Here is a 20,521-nt window from a genome sequence, read left to right on the forward strand (position 1 = left end):
GAAGGTCCCTGCCTTCATGGAGCTTACATTCTTGTTGGGGAAAATGGACAGACAACTAATTGCACTATTGTTAAAACCTGATGAATCATTTCAGTTAATCAAGTCCTTAAGTAATGACTGAAAGGAGTCCATTGATTTTGGCATCAAAGGGGTGGTTGGTTGCTTTGGAAAGATCGATGAGAGCTGGATTGCTGTGCAGGGGGGAGGGGGAGGCAGGGCCACAGTTGACTCTGGAGAGGTTTGGCTTGAGGTGAGGGAGGAATGGTGGCCGCCAGCTGGAAATGTGCCATCGTTCAGGACTCCGAGCATCAGAGAGACCTGAGCATGTTTAAGGTGAGACGAGATTGTTGAGCAGAAGGTAGCAACATTGCAGAAGGAGCAGATCATCAGTGGAGCAAGTCCCCTGAGATGACTGTAGGGCAAGAGACCCAGCCATAGGGGAGGGATTTCCCTTAGGAGGTAGGAGGGAAAGGACTAGATTGGCACAGAGGCGAGTTCCTGGGTGTAGTGGAGGAGAGTAAGAAAGTTCTTATCTGATGGCTTTTCCTTCTTCGTGACGTTGTAGGAGAGGTGACTGAGGAGGGTGCTAGGAAGGGGTCAAGGTCGGAAGCTTGAGAAAAGTGGGAAAATTTGAAGTTGCTGTGGTGAAATATATATATATATTGTGTGTGTGTATATATATAGTGTGTATATATATATAGATACACAATCGTATGTAGTCAGTCAATATAATTAGTCAAAAAATGAACTACTTTAGGCCAATAGACATCACCTTTGCTCTTCAAGAGTTTGCAGTCCTGTAGGTAAGTACGATGAACACATAAAAAGATAATAAGGCTATGGGTGAAAAACATCAAAATGTTTATATTGAAGATTTAGTTCTATAGGAGCCAGAGTCAGTAAGTTACTTCTGCCTTGACTAAAATGGAGGAAAATTGTGCTGGGGCACAAAAGGTATACCGAAAGGACGGGAAGGAATAATAGGGAGCGAGCAGAAAGGTAACATATACTCAGTTTGTGTTTGACGTTGTGCTCGATGCTTTCTATTTAATCCTCACAGTAATCCTCAATTTACAGATGAAGAAACTGAGGCTTAGAAAAGCTGGGTATCTTGAGCTAGTCATTTAGACTCTTTTATGCATCAGTTTTCTCACCTGTAACATAGGGATAATAATAATTGGAAAAAATAATTAAAATACATATAAAGTGCTTAGCACAACATATGACACAAAGTAAGCACTCAACACACGTGAAGTATTATCATGATTTTCATTGCCACCCAGCTCACAAAGCTAGAAAGTAGAAAAGTAGAAACTGGAAAGTCCAGACCTTTTTCTATAATGTATTTGGGATGGAGAAACTGCTTTGTACATAAAACCAGATAGGATAAGTCTCATGAAGAGGGCAGTGAACAGCCCAATTTGCCTGGCATGGAGTCAGTAGAGACTGGCAAGGTATTTTGGTTTTTTTAAATTGAAGTAGAGTTGATTTGAATTGTTGTGTTAGTTTCTGGTGTACAGCAAATTAATTCAGTTATATATATATATATATATATATATATATATACACATCTCCTTTTTCATATTCTTTTCTATTAGAGTTTATTACAAGATATTGAATATTGCTCCTTGTGCTATACGGTAGGACATTGTTGTTTATTTTATAGGTAGTATTTTATCTGTTTATCCCAAACACCTAATTTATATACCCCCTTTCCCCTTTGGTAACCATAAGTTTGTTTTCTAAGTCTGTGGGTCTGTTTCTGTTTTGTAAATAAGTTCATTTGTGTCATATTTTAGATTATCCACATATAAGTGATACCATATGGTATTTGTCTTTCTCTGAGTTACTTTGCTTAGTATAATCTCTAGGTCCATCCATGTTGTTGCAAATGGCATTATTTCATTCTTTCTTAGGGCTGAATAATATTCCATTGTGTATATATATTTACCACATCTTCTTTATCCATTCATCTGTCAACGGACATGTCTTGGCTATTGTAAGAAGTGCTGCTATGAACATTGGGGTACACGTTCCTTTTTGAATTAGAGTTTTCTCCAGATATATGCCCAGGAGTGGGATTGCTGGATCATATGGTAACTGTTTTAAGTTTTTTTAAGGAATCTCCAGTATGTTTTCCATACTGGCTGCACCAATTACAACAGTGTAGGAGGGTTCCCTTTTCTCTTCACCCTCTCTAGCATTTATTATTTATAGATGGTTTTGAACCCAACTGTGGGGAGTGCTGAATGCCAGACTAATTTTTTTTATTTTATCCTATTGACAAAAGGGAGATTTTACAGTGGAAGATTTGAACGCAGGGTTTCCCAATGAAATGCTTTTTAGGGGTGGCCAATCTGTTAGCAGTGGAGAGGATGGACCCGGGGAAGGGGGTGAAGTGGGAACCCAACTAGGAAGTGCTCATTGGTGTTTCATGTCTGGGGAATGAGAAATTGAATTATGAGGTGACCACACCTGAAAGTAGCTTCACAGATACCTAACAGGCAGTAGGGACTGAGCGGGGTTTTCCCAATACTTTCTAATGCTATGGAGAAATAAAAGAGAATGAGGAATGAGAAATAACTTCTGGATTTTCATGCAGTTGCTAGCTGGACTACAGGGAGAGGATGGTGAGCAAATGGGGAAACTCATCTGAGAAAGGCAGAAGTGAAAGAAGAAATAAGATTTTGCCCACAGGGAGAAGTGATTCTGTGCTCAGTTCCTACAAAGTGTTAAACCTACTTGCCATTTTGCTAGTTACATGCTCTGGTAATAAAATCAGGCTAATATATATGGTTAGCAGCTAACATTTCATCAGGTGGAGTATGCCACTGACTGTTAGATATCCAGTTATTTTACATACTAAAGAATTTTTAAAATGACCTAATAGAGCCCGGGAATTGCCAAACTAGAGCTCACAGGCCAATTCCAGCCCTGTACAAGCTTTCGTAAGTAGAGTTTTATTGGACCACAGTCATGCCCAGTTCTTTACATATCATCTACGGCTGCCTTGGTGCTATGGTGGCATAGTCGAGCCATTTTGTCAGAGACCTCTGGTCCACAAAACATAAAATCTTTGCTGTCTGGCCCTTTACATAAAAAGTTTGCTGACCCTGGCCTAGAGAACAAAGCCCAAGCTCATTGGCCCATCATGCCAGGTCTTCCCAGCACACTCCTTGCTGGGTCTCAGCCTCATCTCCTTCCTTTCCAGCTCTCATCCCAGACACACCGCACACTGTTTTACCACCTCATACCTGCTCCTTCCCTGTCTGGAGCACTTTTCTGCCTGATGGGCTCCCAGCCACAAACTGCTCAGCACTCATCCCTACTAGGAAGGGGTGTTGCCTTTCCTATGTCTCATTTATCTACCTCTATCCCCTAGAAAGTGCCTAGAACATAGTACTCAGTTTTTGTTAAGATTTTATCAATTAAATAGCCATTTGGCTGGTGAATATAAATGAGTCCACCAGCCACCTATGGTCCTTTTTTTAATTGGGCTATAGTTGTTTTACAATGTTGTGTTAGTTTCAAGTGTACAGCAAAGTGATTCAGTTATATGTATACATATACCTATTCTTTTTCAAATTCTTTTCCCATTTAGGTTATTACAGAATATTCAGCATAGTTCCCTGTGCTACACAGTAGGTCCTTGTTGGTTATGTAGTTTATATACAGTAGTATGTATATGTCAATCCCAATCTCCCAATTTATCTCTCCACCCCACCTTTCAGCTTTGGTAACCATAAATTTGTTTTCTATGTCTGTGGATCTGTTTCTGTTTTGTTAATAAGTTCATTTGTATCATTTTTTTAGATTCTGCATATAAATGACAACATGATATTTGTCTTTCTCTGTCTGACTTACTTCACTTAGTACTATACTCTCCATGTACATCCATCTTGCTGCAAATGGCATTATTTCATTCTTTTCAATGGCTGAGTATTATTCCACTGTATATATGTACCACGTATTGTTTATCCATTCATCTGTCAATGGATATTTAGGTTGCTTCCATGTCTTGCCTATTGTAATGAACATTGGGATGCATGTATCCTTTCTAACCATAGTTTTCTCTGGATATATGCCCAGGAGTGGGATTGCTGGATCATATGGTAGCTCTATTTTTAGTTTTTTAAGGAACCTCCATACTGTTTTCCATAGTGACTACCAATTTATATTCCCACCAACAATGTAGGAGTGTTCCCTTTTCTCCACACCCTCTCCAGCATTTATTGTTTGTAGACTTTTTGATGATGGCCATTCCGACTAGTGTGAGGGTAGTTTTATAGTTTCAAATGTACAGCACTCTCATTGTATTTGATTTGCATTTCTCTAATAATTAGCGATATTGAGCATCTTTTCATGTGCCTCTTGGCCATCTATATGTCTTCTTTGGGGAAATGTCTATTTAGGTCTTCTGCACATTTTTTGTTTTATTGGGTTTGTTTTTTTGATATTGAGCTACATGAGCTGTTTGTAAATTTTGTAAAGATTAACCCCTTATCAGTCTCATCATTTGCAAATATTTTCTCTCATTCTGTGGGTTGTTTTTTTGTTTATGGTTTCCTTTGTTGTGCAAAAGCTTTTGAGTGTAATTAGGCCCCATTTAAAAAGTTTTGTTTTTATTTTCATTACTCTAGGAGATGGATCCAAAAAGATATTGCTGCGATTTATGTCAAAGAGTGTTCTGCCTATGTTTTCCTCTGTTGAGTGTTACAGTACCCAGTCTTATGTTTAGGTCTTTAATCCACTTCATTTTTGTGTATGGTGTTAGAGAATGGTCTAATTTCATTCTTTTACATGTACTTGTCCAGTTTTTCCAGAACCATTTATTGAAGAGACTGTCTTTTCTCCATTGTATAGTCTTGCCTCCTTTGTCATAGATTAATTGACCACAGGTGCATGGGTTTATTTCTGGGCTTTCTATCCTGTTCCATTGATGTATATTTTTATGTTCTGTGCCAGTACCATACTGTTTTGATGACTGTGGCTTTGCAGTATAGTCTGAAGTCAGGGATCCTGGTTCCTCCAGCTGTTTTTCTTCCTCAAGATTGCTTTGGCTATTTGGAGTCTTTTGTGTCTCCATACAAACTTTAAACTTTTTTTGTTCTAGTTCTGTGAAAAATGCCATTGGTAATTTAATAGGGATTGTAATTTAATAGGGATTGCATTGAATCCATAGATAGTCTTGGGTAGTATAGTCATTTTGACAATACAGTAAGTCCCCTACATACGAACCTTCAAGTTGTGAACTTTCAAAGATTTGAACGTGCATTGAAGGCCTGATGGAATTGGAGGACCAGAGAAAGGATGAAGAGAGACAAGAGGAAGAAGTAACTGAAGAACCAAAGAGATTCACAGTGCAGGAAATGGCAAGGGGATTTTATTTATTTGAGGAGGCACTGTTAGTTTTTGAGACACAGGATCTGAATGTAGAATGGTACACGAAGGTTGCAGCAGCCATTCAGGATGTAATCCAGTGCTACCATTATCATCTATGATGAGAAAAAAAGAGCTACTACCCAGACATCACTGGATCGTTTTTTTCAATAGGGTAGATAGAATTGAATCCAGCAAGGAACCAGAACCTGTGCCATCAACGTCAAGCATGAGTGAAATTGCAGCTTGCTCTCTATACTATTGCTGACGATCCTTCAGCTCTACCATCTCCCACCTCCTCTTCCTCCTCCAGTCAGTAACTCTTCTTGCTTATTCACTCAATGCCAGCCCCTATATGCCAGCTGTTGTACTATACTATTGTGCTTTTCAAGGTACTGTACTGTAAGATTAAAAATGTTTTATTTTTTGTTTGTTTTTAATGTATTATTTGTGTGAAAAGTATTATAAACCTATTACAGTACAGTACTATATAGATAATTGTGTCAGTTGGGTACCTAGGCTAACTTCGTTGGACTTATGAACTGGATTTATGAACACGCTCTTGGAATGGAACTCATTCGTGTGTAGGGGAACTACTGTATTGATTCTTCCAATCCAAGAACACGGTATACTTTTCCAACTGTTTGTGCCATCTTCCATTTCTTTCATCAGCATCTTATAGTTTTTGGAGTACAGCTCTTTTGCCTCCTTAGGTAGGTTTATCCCTAGGTATTTTATTCTTCTTGATGCGATCGTAAATCGGATTGTTTCTTTAATTTTTCTTTCTGATTTTTCATTGTTAGTGTATAGAAGTGCAACAGATTTCTGAGTATTAATTTTGTATCCTGCAACTTTACTGAATTCATTGATGAGCTCTAGTGTTTTCTGGTAGCACCTTTAGGATTTTCTATGTATAGTATCAAGTCATCAGCAAACAGTGACAGTTTTAACTTCTCCAATTTGAATTCCTTTTATTTATTTTTCTTCTCTGATTGCCGTGGCTAGGACTTCCAAAACTATGTTGAATCAAAGTGGCGAGAGTGGACATCCTTGTCTTGTTCCTAATCTTAGAGGAAATGCTTTCAGTTTTTCACCATTGAGAATGATGTTTGCTGTGGGTTTGTCGTATATGGCCTTTATTATGTTGAGGTAGGACCCTCTATGCCCACTTTCTGGAGAGTTTTTTTTTTATCATAAATGGGTGTTGAATTTTGTCAAAAGATTTTTCTGCATCTTTTGAGATGATCATATGGTTTTTATTCTTCAGTTTGTTAATATGGTGTATCACATCGATTGATTTGCATATATTGAAGAATCCTTGCATCCCTGGGATGAATCCCACTTGATCATGGTGTATGATCCTTTTAATGTGTTGTTGGATTCTGTTTGCTAGTATTTTGTTAAGGATTTTTGCATCTATATTCATCAGTGATTTTGGTATGTAATTTTCTTTTTTTGTAGTATCTTTGTCTGGTTTTGGTATTAGGGTGATGGTGGCCTCATAGAATGAATTTGGGGGTGTTCCTTCCTCTGCAATTTTTTGGAAGAGTTTGAGAAGGATGGGTGTTAGCTCTTCTCTAAATGTTTGCTAGAATTCACCTGTGAAGCCATCTGGTCCTGACCTTTTGTTTGTTGGAAGATTTTTAATCACAGTTTCAACTTCATTACTTGTGATTGGTCTGTTCATATTTTCTATTTCTTCCTGATTCAGTCTTATAAGGTTATACCTTTCTAGGAATTTGTCCATTTCTTCCAGGTTGTCCATTTTATTGGCATAGAGTTGCTTGTAGTAGTCTCTTAGGATGCTTTGTATTTCTGCAGTGTCTGTTGTAACTTCTCCTTTTTCACTTCTAATTTTATTGATTTCAGTCCTCTCCCTCTTGATGAGTCTGGTTAATGGTTTATCAATTTTGTTTACCTTCTCAAAGAACCAGCTTTTAGTTTTACTGATCTTTGCTTTTGTATTCTTTGTTTCCATTTCATTTATTTCTGCTCTGATCTTTATGATTTCTTTCCTTCTGCTAACTATGGCTTGTGTTTGTTCTTCTTTTTCTAGTCCCTTTAGGTTTAAGGTTAGATTGTTTGAGATTTTTCTTGTTTCTTGAGGTAGGCTTGTATAGCTATAAACTTCCCTCTTAGAACTGCTTTTGCTGCATCCCATAGGTTTTGGATAGTCATGTTTTCATTGTCATTTGTCTCTAGGTATTTTTTGATCTCCTCTTTGATTTCTTCAGTGATCTCTTGGTTATTTAGTAACATATTGTTAGGCTCCATGTGTTTGTGTTTTTTACGTTTTTTTTCTCTGAAATTGATTTCTAATCTTACAGCGTTGTGGTCAGAAAAGATGCTTGATATGATTTCAGTTTTCTTAAATTAACTGAGGCTAGACTTGTGACCCAAGATATGATCTGTCCTGGAGAATGTTCCATGCGCACTTGAGAGGAAAGTGTAATCTGCTGTTTTTGGATGCAATGTCTTATAAATATCAATTAAATCTATCTCATCTATTGTGTCATTTAAAGCTGTGTTTCTTTATTAATTTTCTATTTGGATAATCTGTTGATTGGTGTAAGTGAGGTGTTAAAGTCTCCCACTATTATTGTTTTACTGTTGATTTCCTCTTTTAGAGCTGTTAGCAATTGCCTTATGTACTGAGGTGCTCCTGTGTTGGGTGCATATATATTTATAATTGTTATATCTTCTTCTTGGATTGATCCCTTGATCATTATGTACTGTCCTTCCTTGTCTCCTGTAACATTCTTTATTTTAAATACTATTTTTTCTAATATGAGTATTGCTACTCCAGCTTTCTTTTGATTTCCATTTTCATGGAATATCTTTTTCCATTCCCTCACTTTCAGTCTGTATGTGTCCCTAGGTATGAAGTGGGTCTCTTGTAGACAGCATATATATGGGTCTTGTTTTTGTATCCATTCAACAAGCCTGTGTCTTTTGGTGGGAGCATTTAATCCATTCACCTTTAAGGTAATTAGTGATATGTATGTTCCTATTACCATTTTCTTAATTGTTTTGGGTTTGTTTTTGTAGGTTCTTTTCTTCTCTTGTGTTTCCCACTTAGAGAAGTTCCTTTAGCATTTGTTGTAGAGCTGGTTTGGTGGTGCTGAATTCCCTTAGCTTTTGCTTGTCTGTAAAGCTTTTGATTTCTCCATCGAATCTCAATGAGATCCTTGCTGGGTAAAGTAATCTTGGCTGTAGGTTCTCCTCTTTCATCACTTTAAGTATATCATGCCACTCCCTTCTGGCTTGTAGAGTTTCTGCTGAGAAACCAGCTCTTAACCTTATGGGAGTTCCCTTGTATATTATTTGTCATTTTTCCCTTGCTGCTTTCAATAATTTTCCTTTGTCTTTAATTTTTGCCAAATTGATTACTATGTTTCTTGGCCTGTTTCTCCTTGGGTTTATCCTGTATGGGACTCTCTGCACTTCCTGGACTTGGGTGGCTATTTCCTTTCCTATGTTCGGGAAGTTTTCGACTATAATCTCTTCAAATATTTTCTCGGGTCCTTTCTCTCTCTCTTCTCCTTCTGGGACCCCTATAATGTGAATGTTGTTGTGTTTAATGTTGTCCCAGGGTCTCTTAGGCTGTCTTCATTTCTTTTCATTCTTTTTTCTTTATTCTGTTTCACAGCAGTGATTTTCACCATTCTGTCTTCCAGGTCACTTATCCGTTCTTCTGCCTCAGTTATTCTGCTATTGATTCCTTCTAGTGTTTTTTTCATTTCAGTTACTGTATCTGTTTGTCTCTGTTTGTTTGTTCTTTAATTCTTCTAGGTCTTTGTTAAACATTTCTTGTGAGGTCCTGGATCATCTTCACTATCATTCTGAATTCTTTTTCTGGAAGGTGGCCTATCTCTACTTCATTTAGTTGTTTTTCTGGGGTTTTATTTTGTTCTCTGGTACACAGCCCTCTGCCTTTTCATCTTGTCTTTCTGTGAATGTGGTTTTTTTCCCACAGGCTGCAGGATTGTAGTTCTTCTTGCTTCTGCTGTCTGCCCTCTCTGCTCTGCTCCTTATGATTTCTTTCCTTCTACTAACTTTGGGTTTTGTTTGTTCTTCTTTCTCTAGTTGCTTTAGGTTTAAGGTTAGGTTTTTTATTTGGGATTTTTCTTGTTTCCTAAGATTGTATTGCTATAAACGTCCCTCTTAGAACTGCTTTTTCTGCATCCTGTAGATTTTGGATCGTTGTACTTTTGTTTTCATTTGTCTCTAGGTATTTTTGATTTCCTCTTTGATTTCTTCAGTGATCCATTGGTTGTTTAGTAGCATATTGTTTAGCCTCCAGCTGTTTGTGTTTTTTACAGTTTTTTCTTGTCATCAATTTGTAATCTCATAGTGTTGTGGGCGGAAAAGATACTTGATACTGTTTCAATTTTCTTAAATGTACCGAGGCTTGCTTTGTGGCCCAGCATGTGATCAGTCCTGGAGAATGTTCCGTGTGCACTTGAGAGGAATGTGTATACTGCCGTTTTTGGATGGAATGCTCTGTAAATATCAGTTAAGTCCATCTGGTCTAATGTGTCATTTAAGGCCTGTGTTTCCTTACTGATTTTCTGTCTGAATGATCTGTCCATTGATGAAAGTGGGGTGTTAAATTCCCCCACTATTATTATGTTATATATATTCATTCATTATATATAATTAGCCAAACCCATTAGTGCTAACATTTCTTGGTCGTGTCTAAACAATCAAGTGTTCTCCTTTGACTGAGATGCCTTAATGATCATTCTGTGAGACTCATGAATCAGTCACATCAACTTCTGCTTTGACCTTTTTTCCATCTATTCTGAGAGACTGACAGTTTCTCATACCTTCAGTTGCCTCACTTGGCAGTCCTTTTGCACATATCTCAGTAGTTAAATGTAACACAGCTTCATCTATTTTTGGGTATCCTCCATTCTTAGGTTCCAAAAAGCTCTAGGTGTTGCTTTTCTATGAAATATGGGTTTGTGGCCATTTCTCTGACAAACACTTATTTCACAAATATTAAAGTTATGTCCTGCTTCTGTTTCCAGGCCTTTCTATACGCATAATAACTTCTTATTGTAATGCGAAGCATAGTGTTATCTTAATAGAAACATTTTAAGTGGCAAACAATATATGTAATACCAACAGTGCATGTAACTCAATTGAAGAGAAAACAATATATGTAAATATAAACAGCTGTAACAGTATTTGTGTGTGTGCAAGCAGTGGTAGCTATATCAAGACTGCCAGCTGGTCAGCCGCTACTGTAAAGCACCTTCAGTTGTAAGACACATCTCAATTTATAAGCTAAAATGTGGAAGAAATGTGGTCTTAGAATTAGGCTGCCCTTCCTTACTCCCTGTAATCTTTCCTGACCGTCCCTTTGCCAGGGTTGGGACACACAGATCAACAAGTAATGAGCTTACAGTCTTGTGGGAAGACAGACAACTAGACAAGTCTTTCTACTAGTGGGCAATAAGGGCTATGATAGGAGAAGTGGAAGGTACCAGGAGAACAAAAAGAAGAGAGCCCACCCAGAAGTAGCACTCTTCTGGCTGGGTAATGAAGGAGGTAAGTAGTTACGCAGTGATGGAAGAGGGCCTGTCAGACAGCAAGTGTACTGGAAGGTAGGAGGAACAACATATGCCTGAGCTTGATCGGGCATGGCAGAGTTGCGGAATGGAAAGTGTTTCTGTGTGAATGGAACTGAGTGTGGTGGAGAGAATGTAAATGACATGATCAGATTTGCAACTGAGGTAAAATACCTGATGTCCAGGGCCGAGCAGTAATCAAACCAAGATGGGATCATAATTCTGTGACGAGGTTTAGTTAAGCCAGAAGTCTCCCATGTTTTTTGCTATAGCAGGGTTTGAGCCCAGGGTACTGGGAAGTAGGTAAAAGGTCACAGCTGTTGGTAAGTGGGTGGTTGAGAAGAGCCTCTTATGAGTGCTCAAAGAGGTTTGCAGGCTTGCCAGCTACCTCCTCTGTGTAAGTTGGGACTTTAAATTTTGCTGAAGAATGCTGAGTAGCCAGATATATGTGGCATTGCCTGTAACATTGAAGTACACACTGAAGGGTTTGGGGTCATTGGTCAAAGAGATTTTCTCAAGCCTTTGAGAGGAATCATGCACACATGGGAAGGTGATTTGACCCTGTCTGGCCACTCTGTCATGTGATATCTTCTAAGAAGTACAATGCTTCTTTTAAATGCTGTGTCTAATGCATGATATGGAACAGCATGGAAGTCCCTGGCTGTATTTTGTAGGAGGTAAAACTCCATACCTCTTATCAAGTATTGCAGTGACCAGCCATTTTAAATAGGCTCACCAGAGCTGTATTTTTAAATGACCAGGTACGTGATATCTGAATACCTGAAAGAGGAGATTTCTATGATTCGCAAAGGCTTAGGGTGGTCCACGAGCTATAAGATTTTTCAGGCTTCTGACTTCACCAAAGTGTCAGTCCTTTAATGGGCTGCTCTGTTGCTTGGGCACAATGTTCCTCTTTCCCCATTAAACTTGATCCTCCTCCATTGAGTCTACCTCAGTTACCAAAGTCATACTGTGTCTTCCTTCACTCTTCTTCTTAATCACCCTCTCTGTTCAACCACATCCTCACCTCTTATTGATTGGTTCTACCGACTTCATTATCTCCTGCAACCATCTTGTTGTCTCCATTCCTACTGTGGCCAAGCTAGACCACACCAAGATACCTTGTAATTCACTCATTGTTCTTTTTGGTAATGGACAGAAACTTGGGTTCTTAATGATATCCAAGGGCTTATAAATGGTAATTTATCAAACAGGTTATCATTTAAAGGACAGTGAAGGTCTCTGAGTCTTAAAACATTAAAATGGGGAAACAGAACTAAATAATAAATAAGTTAATAAAAAGCGACAAACATAAACATAGCATTTTGTTTCCCTAGATAAGGAAACTATTTATTCAACTAATACTTACTGAGTACCAAATATATATATCAGGTACTTTATAGGCATGGGAAATATAGCAGTGAACAAGACAGACAAAATCCTTGTGCCTATGGATATGATATTGTGGCAGGGTATATAGACAATTTGTTTTCAGAAATCAATCCAAAGACAAAAAAAAAAAAAAAAAAAGGACGAAACACTAAAATTTCTAAATTGTTGTTTTAAATTCTAGCAAAAGCTACTTATTCAAAATGTTTAAATGTTAATTCATAAAGAAGCCACAACTGGCAATAATTCAATTGTCATTTTTTCTAGATATAATAAAATGCAAAAGAGACAGAAGTCCCTCCAGTCCTCAGCAATGTCCACGTTGCATGAACCCCAGGACCTCTAAAGGCAGGCCCTTAGTTATGGTCCCAGCTGCAGCTTTCCTGTGTGCCAAGCCAACCATTGACCCCTCCCTGAAATTGAAGAGCCTGACTATTCTGGAAGATAGTGTTTCTGTGTCCATCTCTCCCCAAGATTTCATGGCACCCTTTGGCTCCCTGACTTTGAATATGACAGACCAGTCTGGAAATGAAGCTAACATGATCTGCAGTATCCAAAAGCCCTCAACAACATCATCCACTGCATTCACTGCAGAAAATGACTATATCATGCTAAACGCATCATTTTCAACATTTCTGGTGTGTAACATAGATTACAGTCACATTCAGCCAGTGTGGAAAGTGCTGGCTTTGTACAGTGACTCTCCTCTGATCCTAGAAAGGAGCCACTTGCTCACTGAAACACCACAACTCTGCTACAAATATAAACAGGTGGTACTGAAGCCTGAAGACATCTTTACCGACATCGAGGCTGATCTCAGAGCAGATCCCTCTTGGTTAATGCAAGACCAAATTTCCTTGCAGCTAAACAGAACTGCCACCACACTCAGTACACTGCAGATCCAGTACTCCAGCGATGCCCAAGTCACTTTACCAAGGGCAGAGAAGAAGCCAGAGAAACACAAATGGACCATGATTTCCAGGGATAACAATACTAAGCGGGAACGCACTGTTTTGGTTGGTGGGACCATTGACCTAGATTGCCCCAGCCAAGGAGACCCTCCCCCACAACTGGAGTGGCTTCTAGCTGATGGAAGTAAAGTGAGAGCCCCTTACATTAGTGAAGATGGACGAATCCTGATAGACAAAAGTGGAAAACTGGAACTCCAGATGGCTGATAGTTTTGACACAGGCATATACCACTGCATAAGCACCAATTACGATGATGCAGATATTCTCACCTATAGGATTACGGTGGTAGAGCCCTACATAGAAGCTTATCAGGAAAATGGAGCTCGTCATATAGTTTCCATTGGTGAAACACTTGACCTTCCATGCCATTCTACGGGTATCCCAGATGCCTCTGTCAGCTGGGTTCTTCCAGGAAACACCGTGCTCCATCAGTCCTCAAGAGATAAGCAAATTCTTAACAATGGCACATTAAGAATATTACAGGCGACTCAGAAAGACCAGGGTCATTATCGCTGTGTAGCAGCCAACCCATCAGGGATCGATTTTTTAATTAACAAAGTTTCAGTCAAAATAAAAGGGCAACAGCCAGTGGAGCATAATGTAGAAACAGATGGATCTGGGTTTGATGAGCCCAATGCCATTGCTCAGCTTAAGGACCCACCAGCTGCACAACTCCCCACATCTGCTCCAGTGAGGGCTGAGGCTGGAAAACAAGTCTCAATCACAAGTAAGAATCCTAAGCATGGGGTGTTAATAGCCCAGCGGCGTGGAGATGCAACCAACCGACGTTTCGGAGAGCACAGGAGGCAGTTCCCTCCCTCTGCCCGGAGAATTGACCCACAGCACTGGGCAGCACTACTGGAGAAAGCTAAAAAGAATATTATGCCTGAGAAGCGAGAAAATACCATAACAAAGCCACCTCCACCGGCCACCCAACTCCTGGAAATACCTGGTGAGGAAGTAGACTCATCAGGCATGCTCCCTCCAGATGAGGAATTTATGGTCCTGGCGACGAAAGCTCCCAGTGTTCTGGCAAGGACAGTGACTGCTGATTCCAGAAAATCATCTGATAGCCCTGTGACAAGTGTAACTGCCGGCACCCAAGTCTCCCCAATTGTGAGTCCACAGATACTACTGCCTGAAAAACCAAGAGGTTTCAAACCATCTACTACCATTAAAACTAAAGCCATGTCAAAGAATATGAACACAACCACATCAAGCAAAATGCAAGGCACAACCAACCGAAATGTATCTACTATCTTTCCTCTACTACCTGAAGCAAGTCAATTTCAGGATACTGACGACATGGAGAGAAAAAGAGAGCATTTGCAAAGTGCACCCCCAGTCACAGTGGGGGCTACTACAGTCAAAGATGTCCATATCAAAATTCTGGGCAGTGCTCACAGTAAAGCTGATGTATTTTTAGGATCAGTAAATGCCACGAAGAGTCATCAGACGTCTGTAATAGGAGTCAGCGAACCCTGGAGCCATCATTCCCATTCTCACGTTACTCAAAAACCTAACACCTCTCAGCTCCCTTCAGACCCATACACTGGTGCTCATTCTCAGTTACACATTCCTAGAAATAGTACAATTAACACTCCACTGTCCAGACACTTTGGAAGACGGAGGAAAATCTGGAGCAGGGGGCGAACTCCAATTTTCCGACAGCATGGATACAACTTTGTGAGGCCAACACTCAGAGGTTCTTCTGTAGAAAGAACGACTGCATTTTTCGCCACAGAGCACAATGTGGAATGCCCATCCTGTTCTCCCAGAGAAAGACTCACCACTGCTGCAGCAGCATTGCCTTTTCCAAGGTCTTTCCCCATCACCCTTCCTGAAGCTAAAATTGCCAGAGTCATAGCAGAAGAATCTACAACTCTAGTCCACAATCCATCATTACTATTTGAGAAAAAACCAAATGTAGATGTTGAGAAAACAACACCGACAATAAAATATTTCAGTGCTGAAAGTACCCAAGTGACTCCAACTTGTGCAGTTATGACTCATGCAACAAATATTAGTTACCCAAGCATGTCTAAAGCCAGTGAAGCTAAAAGAGATTCAGTGATTGTATCGCCACTTCCAGGTCCCACCATCAAGCCACCTATGCCTACTACTATAGCCATTACAAGACTTTCAAGAAGGAAAATTCCCTGGCATCATATCTTTGTAAATAACCATATCCAAAAAGAAAAGCTAAAGAATCAGCAAAAATTTGGTTCACAAAAAAGCACAGACTTGGTTCTTCCTAAAATATCTCCTGCTTTACCCACAGATAAAGTTTCCCCCTTCCATTTCACAAGGCTCTCAGCAAGTGTGATGCAAATTCCATCCGTAACATCAGCTACAACTCACCACAGTACCACTAGAACACACAGTCGTATAAGTCTCCCAACAATGAAGGAGCTGCCCTTCCCACCTGTTTACCCTACACCTCCTAGTAGCTCAAGCAAAGAATCAAGTACAGATTTCATATCACTGCAAACAGCCATGCTGACAACTACTACTGCCCCTGCATCTATCATAATCAACAAAGCCCAAATAGCCAGACCCAGGGCACGAAAAGTACAAAGAATAAAGGAGCCTCAAAAGAATAGGAATGACCCAAATAACTCTCCCAGCCAGATTTCTGGCTTCATTACACCCACCACTGTGACACTTCCTGTTCTAACAGCAGCTGAAACTTCAACCAAACCCAGTGTGTCTGCTCTCACTCATTCTCTTCTAGAAAACATAAAAGAAATTTCAAGCACAATTGGTCTTCATCCAAGAACGTTTCATCTGACAGATGTGCTTGCAGAACCACCGCAGAAGAGTCGTCAGACTTTGAAGAGCACAGCTGCCTCTGAAACCACTTTGTCCAGCAAACGACACCAGAGTGCCACCACTAGGAACACAATCCTTAGACGCTCAACTGTGCCACCCTTCCTGAGCGCCAGTGCCACTCCAATGCCAATTCCCACCTCCCCTCCCTTGAGTAACCAAAGTGCAGTTGCTGACAATATGGCAACTCCCATTTTCAGGATGATGACAAGCACAATGGTCAAGTCACATGAATCCTCAAAGCACAATGCTCATCCACAGCAATTAGCAGTAACATCTCCCCAAACTCACCCAAATGCCAAGTTCACAATTGGAATCACCCATTTTATCTACTCCAATCTGTTACGTTCTACTTCTATGCCAGCACTAATAACAGCTAAATCACAGAATTCTAAGTTGACTCCCTCTCCCTGGTCAGAAAACCATTTTTGGCACAAGTCACACCCAGAAATGGCTGAAAAGGTCAAAAAGCCAGTAGTGAGCATACTGCCCACTCCAGATCTGCCAGAGGGCAGCACTCATGCTTCAAATTGGGATATACAGAAGAATGCAAAGAAAAGTAGCTTCAATAAGACACCAATTCAAAAAATAACAACTTCCAAATTCCTTCCCTTTGATTCTTTATCTAGGAATATATTTGAAAGGCCCAGAATAGTTGGAGGAAGAGCGGCAAGTTTTACTGTTCCAGCTAACTCAGATGCCTTTCTTCCTTGTGAAGCTGTTGGGAATCCCATGCCCACTATCCACTGGACCAGAGTCTCATCAGGTATTTGAAACTGTTTCTTTGCGCTTCATCTTCTTTAGTTACAAAACAAGGAAAACACTGTGTTATGTTTTGGGGTTATGTAGCCAAATAATCAACATCAACCTCAGATTTCTCCAAGACTCAAACAATATCCTTATTTGATATATGCATGGCTTTTTGCTCATTAGAAGGTTTTAAAACATATGTTAAGACCATTTTTTTGAAATGCTTTGAAAGCAGATCCAAAGAAATTGTGAGTGGTCATTGTGTTGAAGCATCTGGCTTTTACATTAAAATTAGTTTAAAAAAAAATATCCAGAAATAACTTTACTAATCTGAAGACTAGGTGTCTTAATTTTTTTTTTTTTTTTTTTGTGGTACGCGGGCCTCTCACTGCTGTGGCCTCTCCCGTTGCGGAGCACAGGCTCCGGACGCGCAGGCTCAGCGGCCATGGCTCACGGGCCCAGCCGCTCCGCCGGCATGTGGGATCTTCCCGGACCGGGGCACGAACCCGCGTCCCCTGCATCGGCAGGCGGACTCTCAATCACTGCACCACCTGGGAAGCCCTAGGTGTCTTAATTTTAAATATATTTTTTCCCAGTAGCCTAACAAAAAGATAGCGTTCCTCTTGAGACTTCCATGTGAGCAATTTATGTTTACTATCTAAACTTTGATGACCTATGGCTATAAATTTCTTTCTTCTTATCAGGACTTGACTTGTCTAAAAGGAAACAGAATAGCAGGTTCCAGGTGCTCCCCAATGGCACCCTGTCCATACAGAGGGTGGACATTCAGGACCGTGGACAGTACCTGTGCTCAGCATCCAATCCATTTGGCACAGACCGCCTTCATGTCACCTTGTCCGTGGTTTCCTATCCCCCCAGGATCCTGGAGAGACATACTAAGGAGATCACAGTCCATTCCGGAAGTACAGTGGAACTGAAGTGCAGAGCTGAAGGCAGGCCCAGCCCTACAATTTCCTGGATTCTTGCAAACCAAACAGTGGTCTCTGAATCATCCGAGGGGAACAGGCAGGCCCTGGTGACATCTGACGGGACACTGGTCATCCACAATCTCAGCATTTATGACAGGGGCTTTTACAAATGCGTGGCCAGCAACCCAGTGGGCCAGGATGCACTGCTGGTTAAAATACAAGTTATTGCGGCCCCACCTGTTATTCTAGAACAAAAGAGGCAAGTTATTGCAGGGACTTGGGGTGAAAGTTTGAAACTGCCCTGTACTGCAAAAGGAACTCCTCAGCCCGGTGTTCACTGGGTCCTCTCTGATGGCACCGAAGTGAAACCATTACAGTTCATCAATTCCAAGTTCTTATTTTCAAATGGAACTCTGTTTATAAGAAACATAGCCTCTTCAGACCGGGGCACTTATGAATGCATTGCTACCAGCTCCACTGGCTCAGAGAGAAGGGTGGTGATTCTTACAGTGGAAGAACGAGAGACTATCCCCAGGATAGAATCTGCATCCCAGAAATGGATGGAGGTGAATCTGGGGGACAAATTACTACTTAACTGCTCAGCCACTGGGGAGCCGAAACCGAAAATAATCTGGAGGCTACCATCCAAGGCTGTCGTCGACCAGTGGCACAGGTAAACCATACCTTTCTGTTGAGATTATCTTATTTAGCCGTACAACTTCTGAAGTGGTAAAAGGGGTAGAGCGAGAGTAGCAGCAGTGTTAGAGAGCACACAGACTCTACACAGAAAAGTAACTCGCTCTAAAGAAAACCTAATCATTTTGAGACTAATACAAAATAATACAAATTATATAAAAACCAAGTTTCTTACATGCCATACTCTAAGGGCCAGCTTCTTCCTGAGTTTATATAGTTAAAAAGGATAAAAAATCTCATTTGCTTCCGTACTTGTGAGAGTTTTTAAATGGTACCTGTGTAAATGTATTTATAATTTTTCTATCCAAAAATAAGAGGGAATGTTGTAAAGCAATCAAGTTCTGGAGAGATGCACTTCATTATTTCACTCTTCAGAGTCTCCTAGTAAAGCATTTTCAATTTTAGTGCAATCTATACTTAATTTATTCTACCCTAAAACTGCAAAGCACTTTATGAAAGTCACAACATTAAGGCCTTCACAAAGTGAAATGTATTCAGGACCTCCAATCGCTCTGACGGTGTCGGACACATATATACACATACACACTTTCTCTAATATCTCCTGTTACAGGCATATTAATAGTGATTTTTAACTGTTTTCTATACAGATTAAATCTCTTTGAAGAATAAGTTTGAGTATTAATTTTTGCCATTTACATGACTTCATACAATGATGTTTCATAATATGACAGAAAAGATGGGGATGAACATTTCCATTTTATATGTTTGTTTATTTATTTTTAATAGATCCTTATTGGAGTATAACTGCTTCACATTACTGTGTTAGTTTCTGTTGCACAACAAAGTGAATGAGCCACATGCATACACATATCCCCCCCCTCTTGAGCCTCCCTCCCACCCTCCCTATCCCACCCCTCCAGGTCATCACAAAGCACCGAGCCGATCGTCCTGTGCTATGCGGCTGCTTCCCACCAGCCAACTATTTTAGGCTCGGTAGTGAATATATGTTAATGTTGCTCTCACTTCGCCCCAGCTTCACGCTCCCACCCCATGTCCTCAAGTCCATTTTCTATGTCTGTCTCTTTATTCTTGCCCTGCAACTAGGTTCATCAGTACCATTGGTTTTTTTTTAGATTCCATATATATGTGTTAGCATATGGTATTTGTTTTTCTCCTCCTGACTTACTTCACTCTGTATAACAGACTCTAGGTCTGTCCACCTCACTCCAAATAACTCAGTTTTGTTTCTTTTTATGGCTGAGTAATATTCCATTGTATATATTTATCACATCTTTATCCATTCATCTGTAGATAGACATTGAGGTTGCTTCCATGTCCTGGCTATTGTAAATAGAGTTGCAGTGAACATTGGGGTACATGTCTCTTTTTGAATTATGGTTTTCTCAGGGTATATGCCCAGTAGTGGGATTGCTGGGTCGTATGGTAGTTCTATTTTTAGTTTTTTAAGGAACCTCCATACTGTTTTCCATAGTGGTTTTATCAATTTATATTCCCACCAACAGTACAGGAGGGTCCCCTTTTCACCACACCCTTTCCAGCATTTCTTGTTTGTACATTTTTTTGATGATGGCCATTCTGACTGGTGTGAGGCGATACCTCCTTGTAGTTTTGATTTGCATTTCTCTAATAATTAGAGATGTTGAGCATCTTTTCACGTGCCTCTTGGCCGTCTGTATGTCTTCCTTGGTGAAATGTCTATTTAGGTCTTCTGCCCATTTTTTAACTGGATTGTTTTTTTGATATTGAACTCCATGAGCTGTTTGTGTATTTTGGAGATTAAGCCTTTGTTTATTGTTTCATTTGCAAATATTTTCTCCCATTCTCAGGGTTGTCTTTTTGTCTTGTTTATGGTTTCCTTTGCTGTGCAAAAGCTTTTAAGTTTAATTAAGTCCCATTTGTTTATTTTTGTTATTTCTGTTACTGTAGCAGGTGGGTCAAAAAAGATCTTGCCATGGTTTATGTCAAAGAGTGTTTTTCCTGTTTTCCTCTAAGAGTTTTATAGTGTCTGGTCTTACATTTA

General features: G+C 40.0%; 2 protein-coding genes across 5 annotated transcripts in view; one reads left to right on the top strand and one right to left on the bottom strand.

Moving 5' to 3' along the window:
- Positions 1 to 20,521, top strand: part of IGSF10 (immunoglobulin superfamily member 10) — a 123,048-nt gene that overhangs the window by 92,026 nt on the left and 10,501 nt on the right. For all 4 annotated transcript variants that reach the window (XM_089910991.1, XM_089910992.1, XM_089910993.1 and 1 more), the window contains 2 exons: positions 12,612 to 16,910; positions 17,599 to 18,496. In XM_089910991.1, coding sequence (XP_089767117.1) covers positions 12,612 to 16,910; positions 17,599 to 18,496 — 5,197 coding nt within the window. The remainder of the gene's footprint in view (positions 1 to 12,611; positions 16,911 to 17,598; positions 18,497 to 20,521) is intronic.
- The window catches only part of MED12L (mediator complex subunit 12L), a 359,593-nt gene continuing 339,072 nt past the window's right edge, over positions 1 to 20,521 (bottom strand). Inside the window, exon 45 of the mRNA XM_089910995.1 lies at positions 1 to 20,521. This exon is cut by the window's right edge and continues 14,222 nt beyond it. The gene's annotated coding sequence lies outside the window, so the exon portion shown is untranslated.

The sequence above is a fragment of the Delphinapterus leucas genome, chromosome 4 (genome assembly GCF_059928025.1).
Source record: "Delphinapterus leucas isolate spDelLeu-1000000601 "Yukka" chromosome 4, BTC_Dleu_Yukka2, whole genome shotgun sequence".
Lineage (NCBI taxonomy): Eukaryota > Metazoa > Chordata > Mammalia > Artiodactyla > Monodontidae > Delphinapterus > Delphinapterus leucas.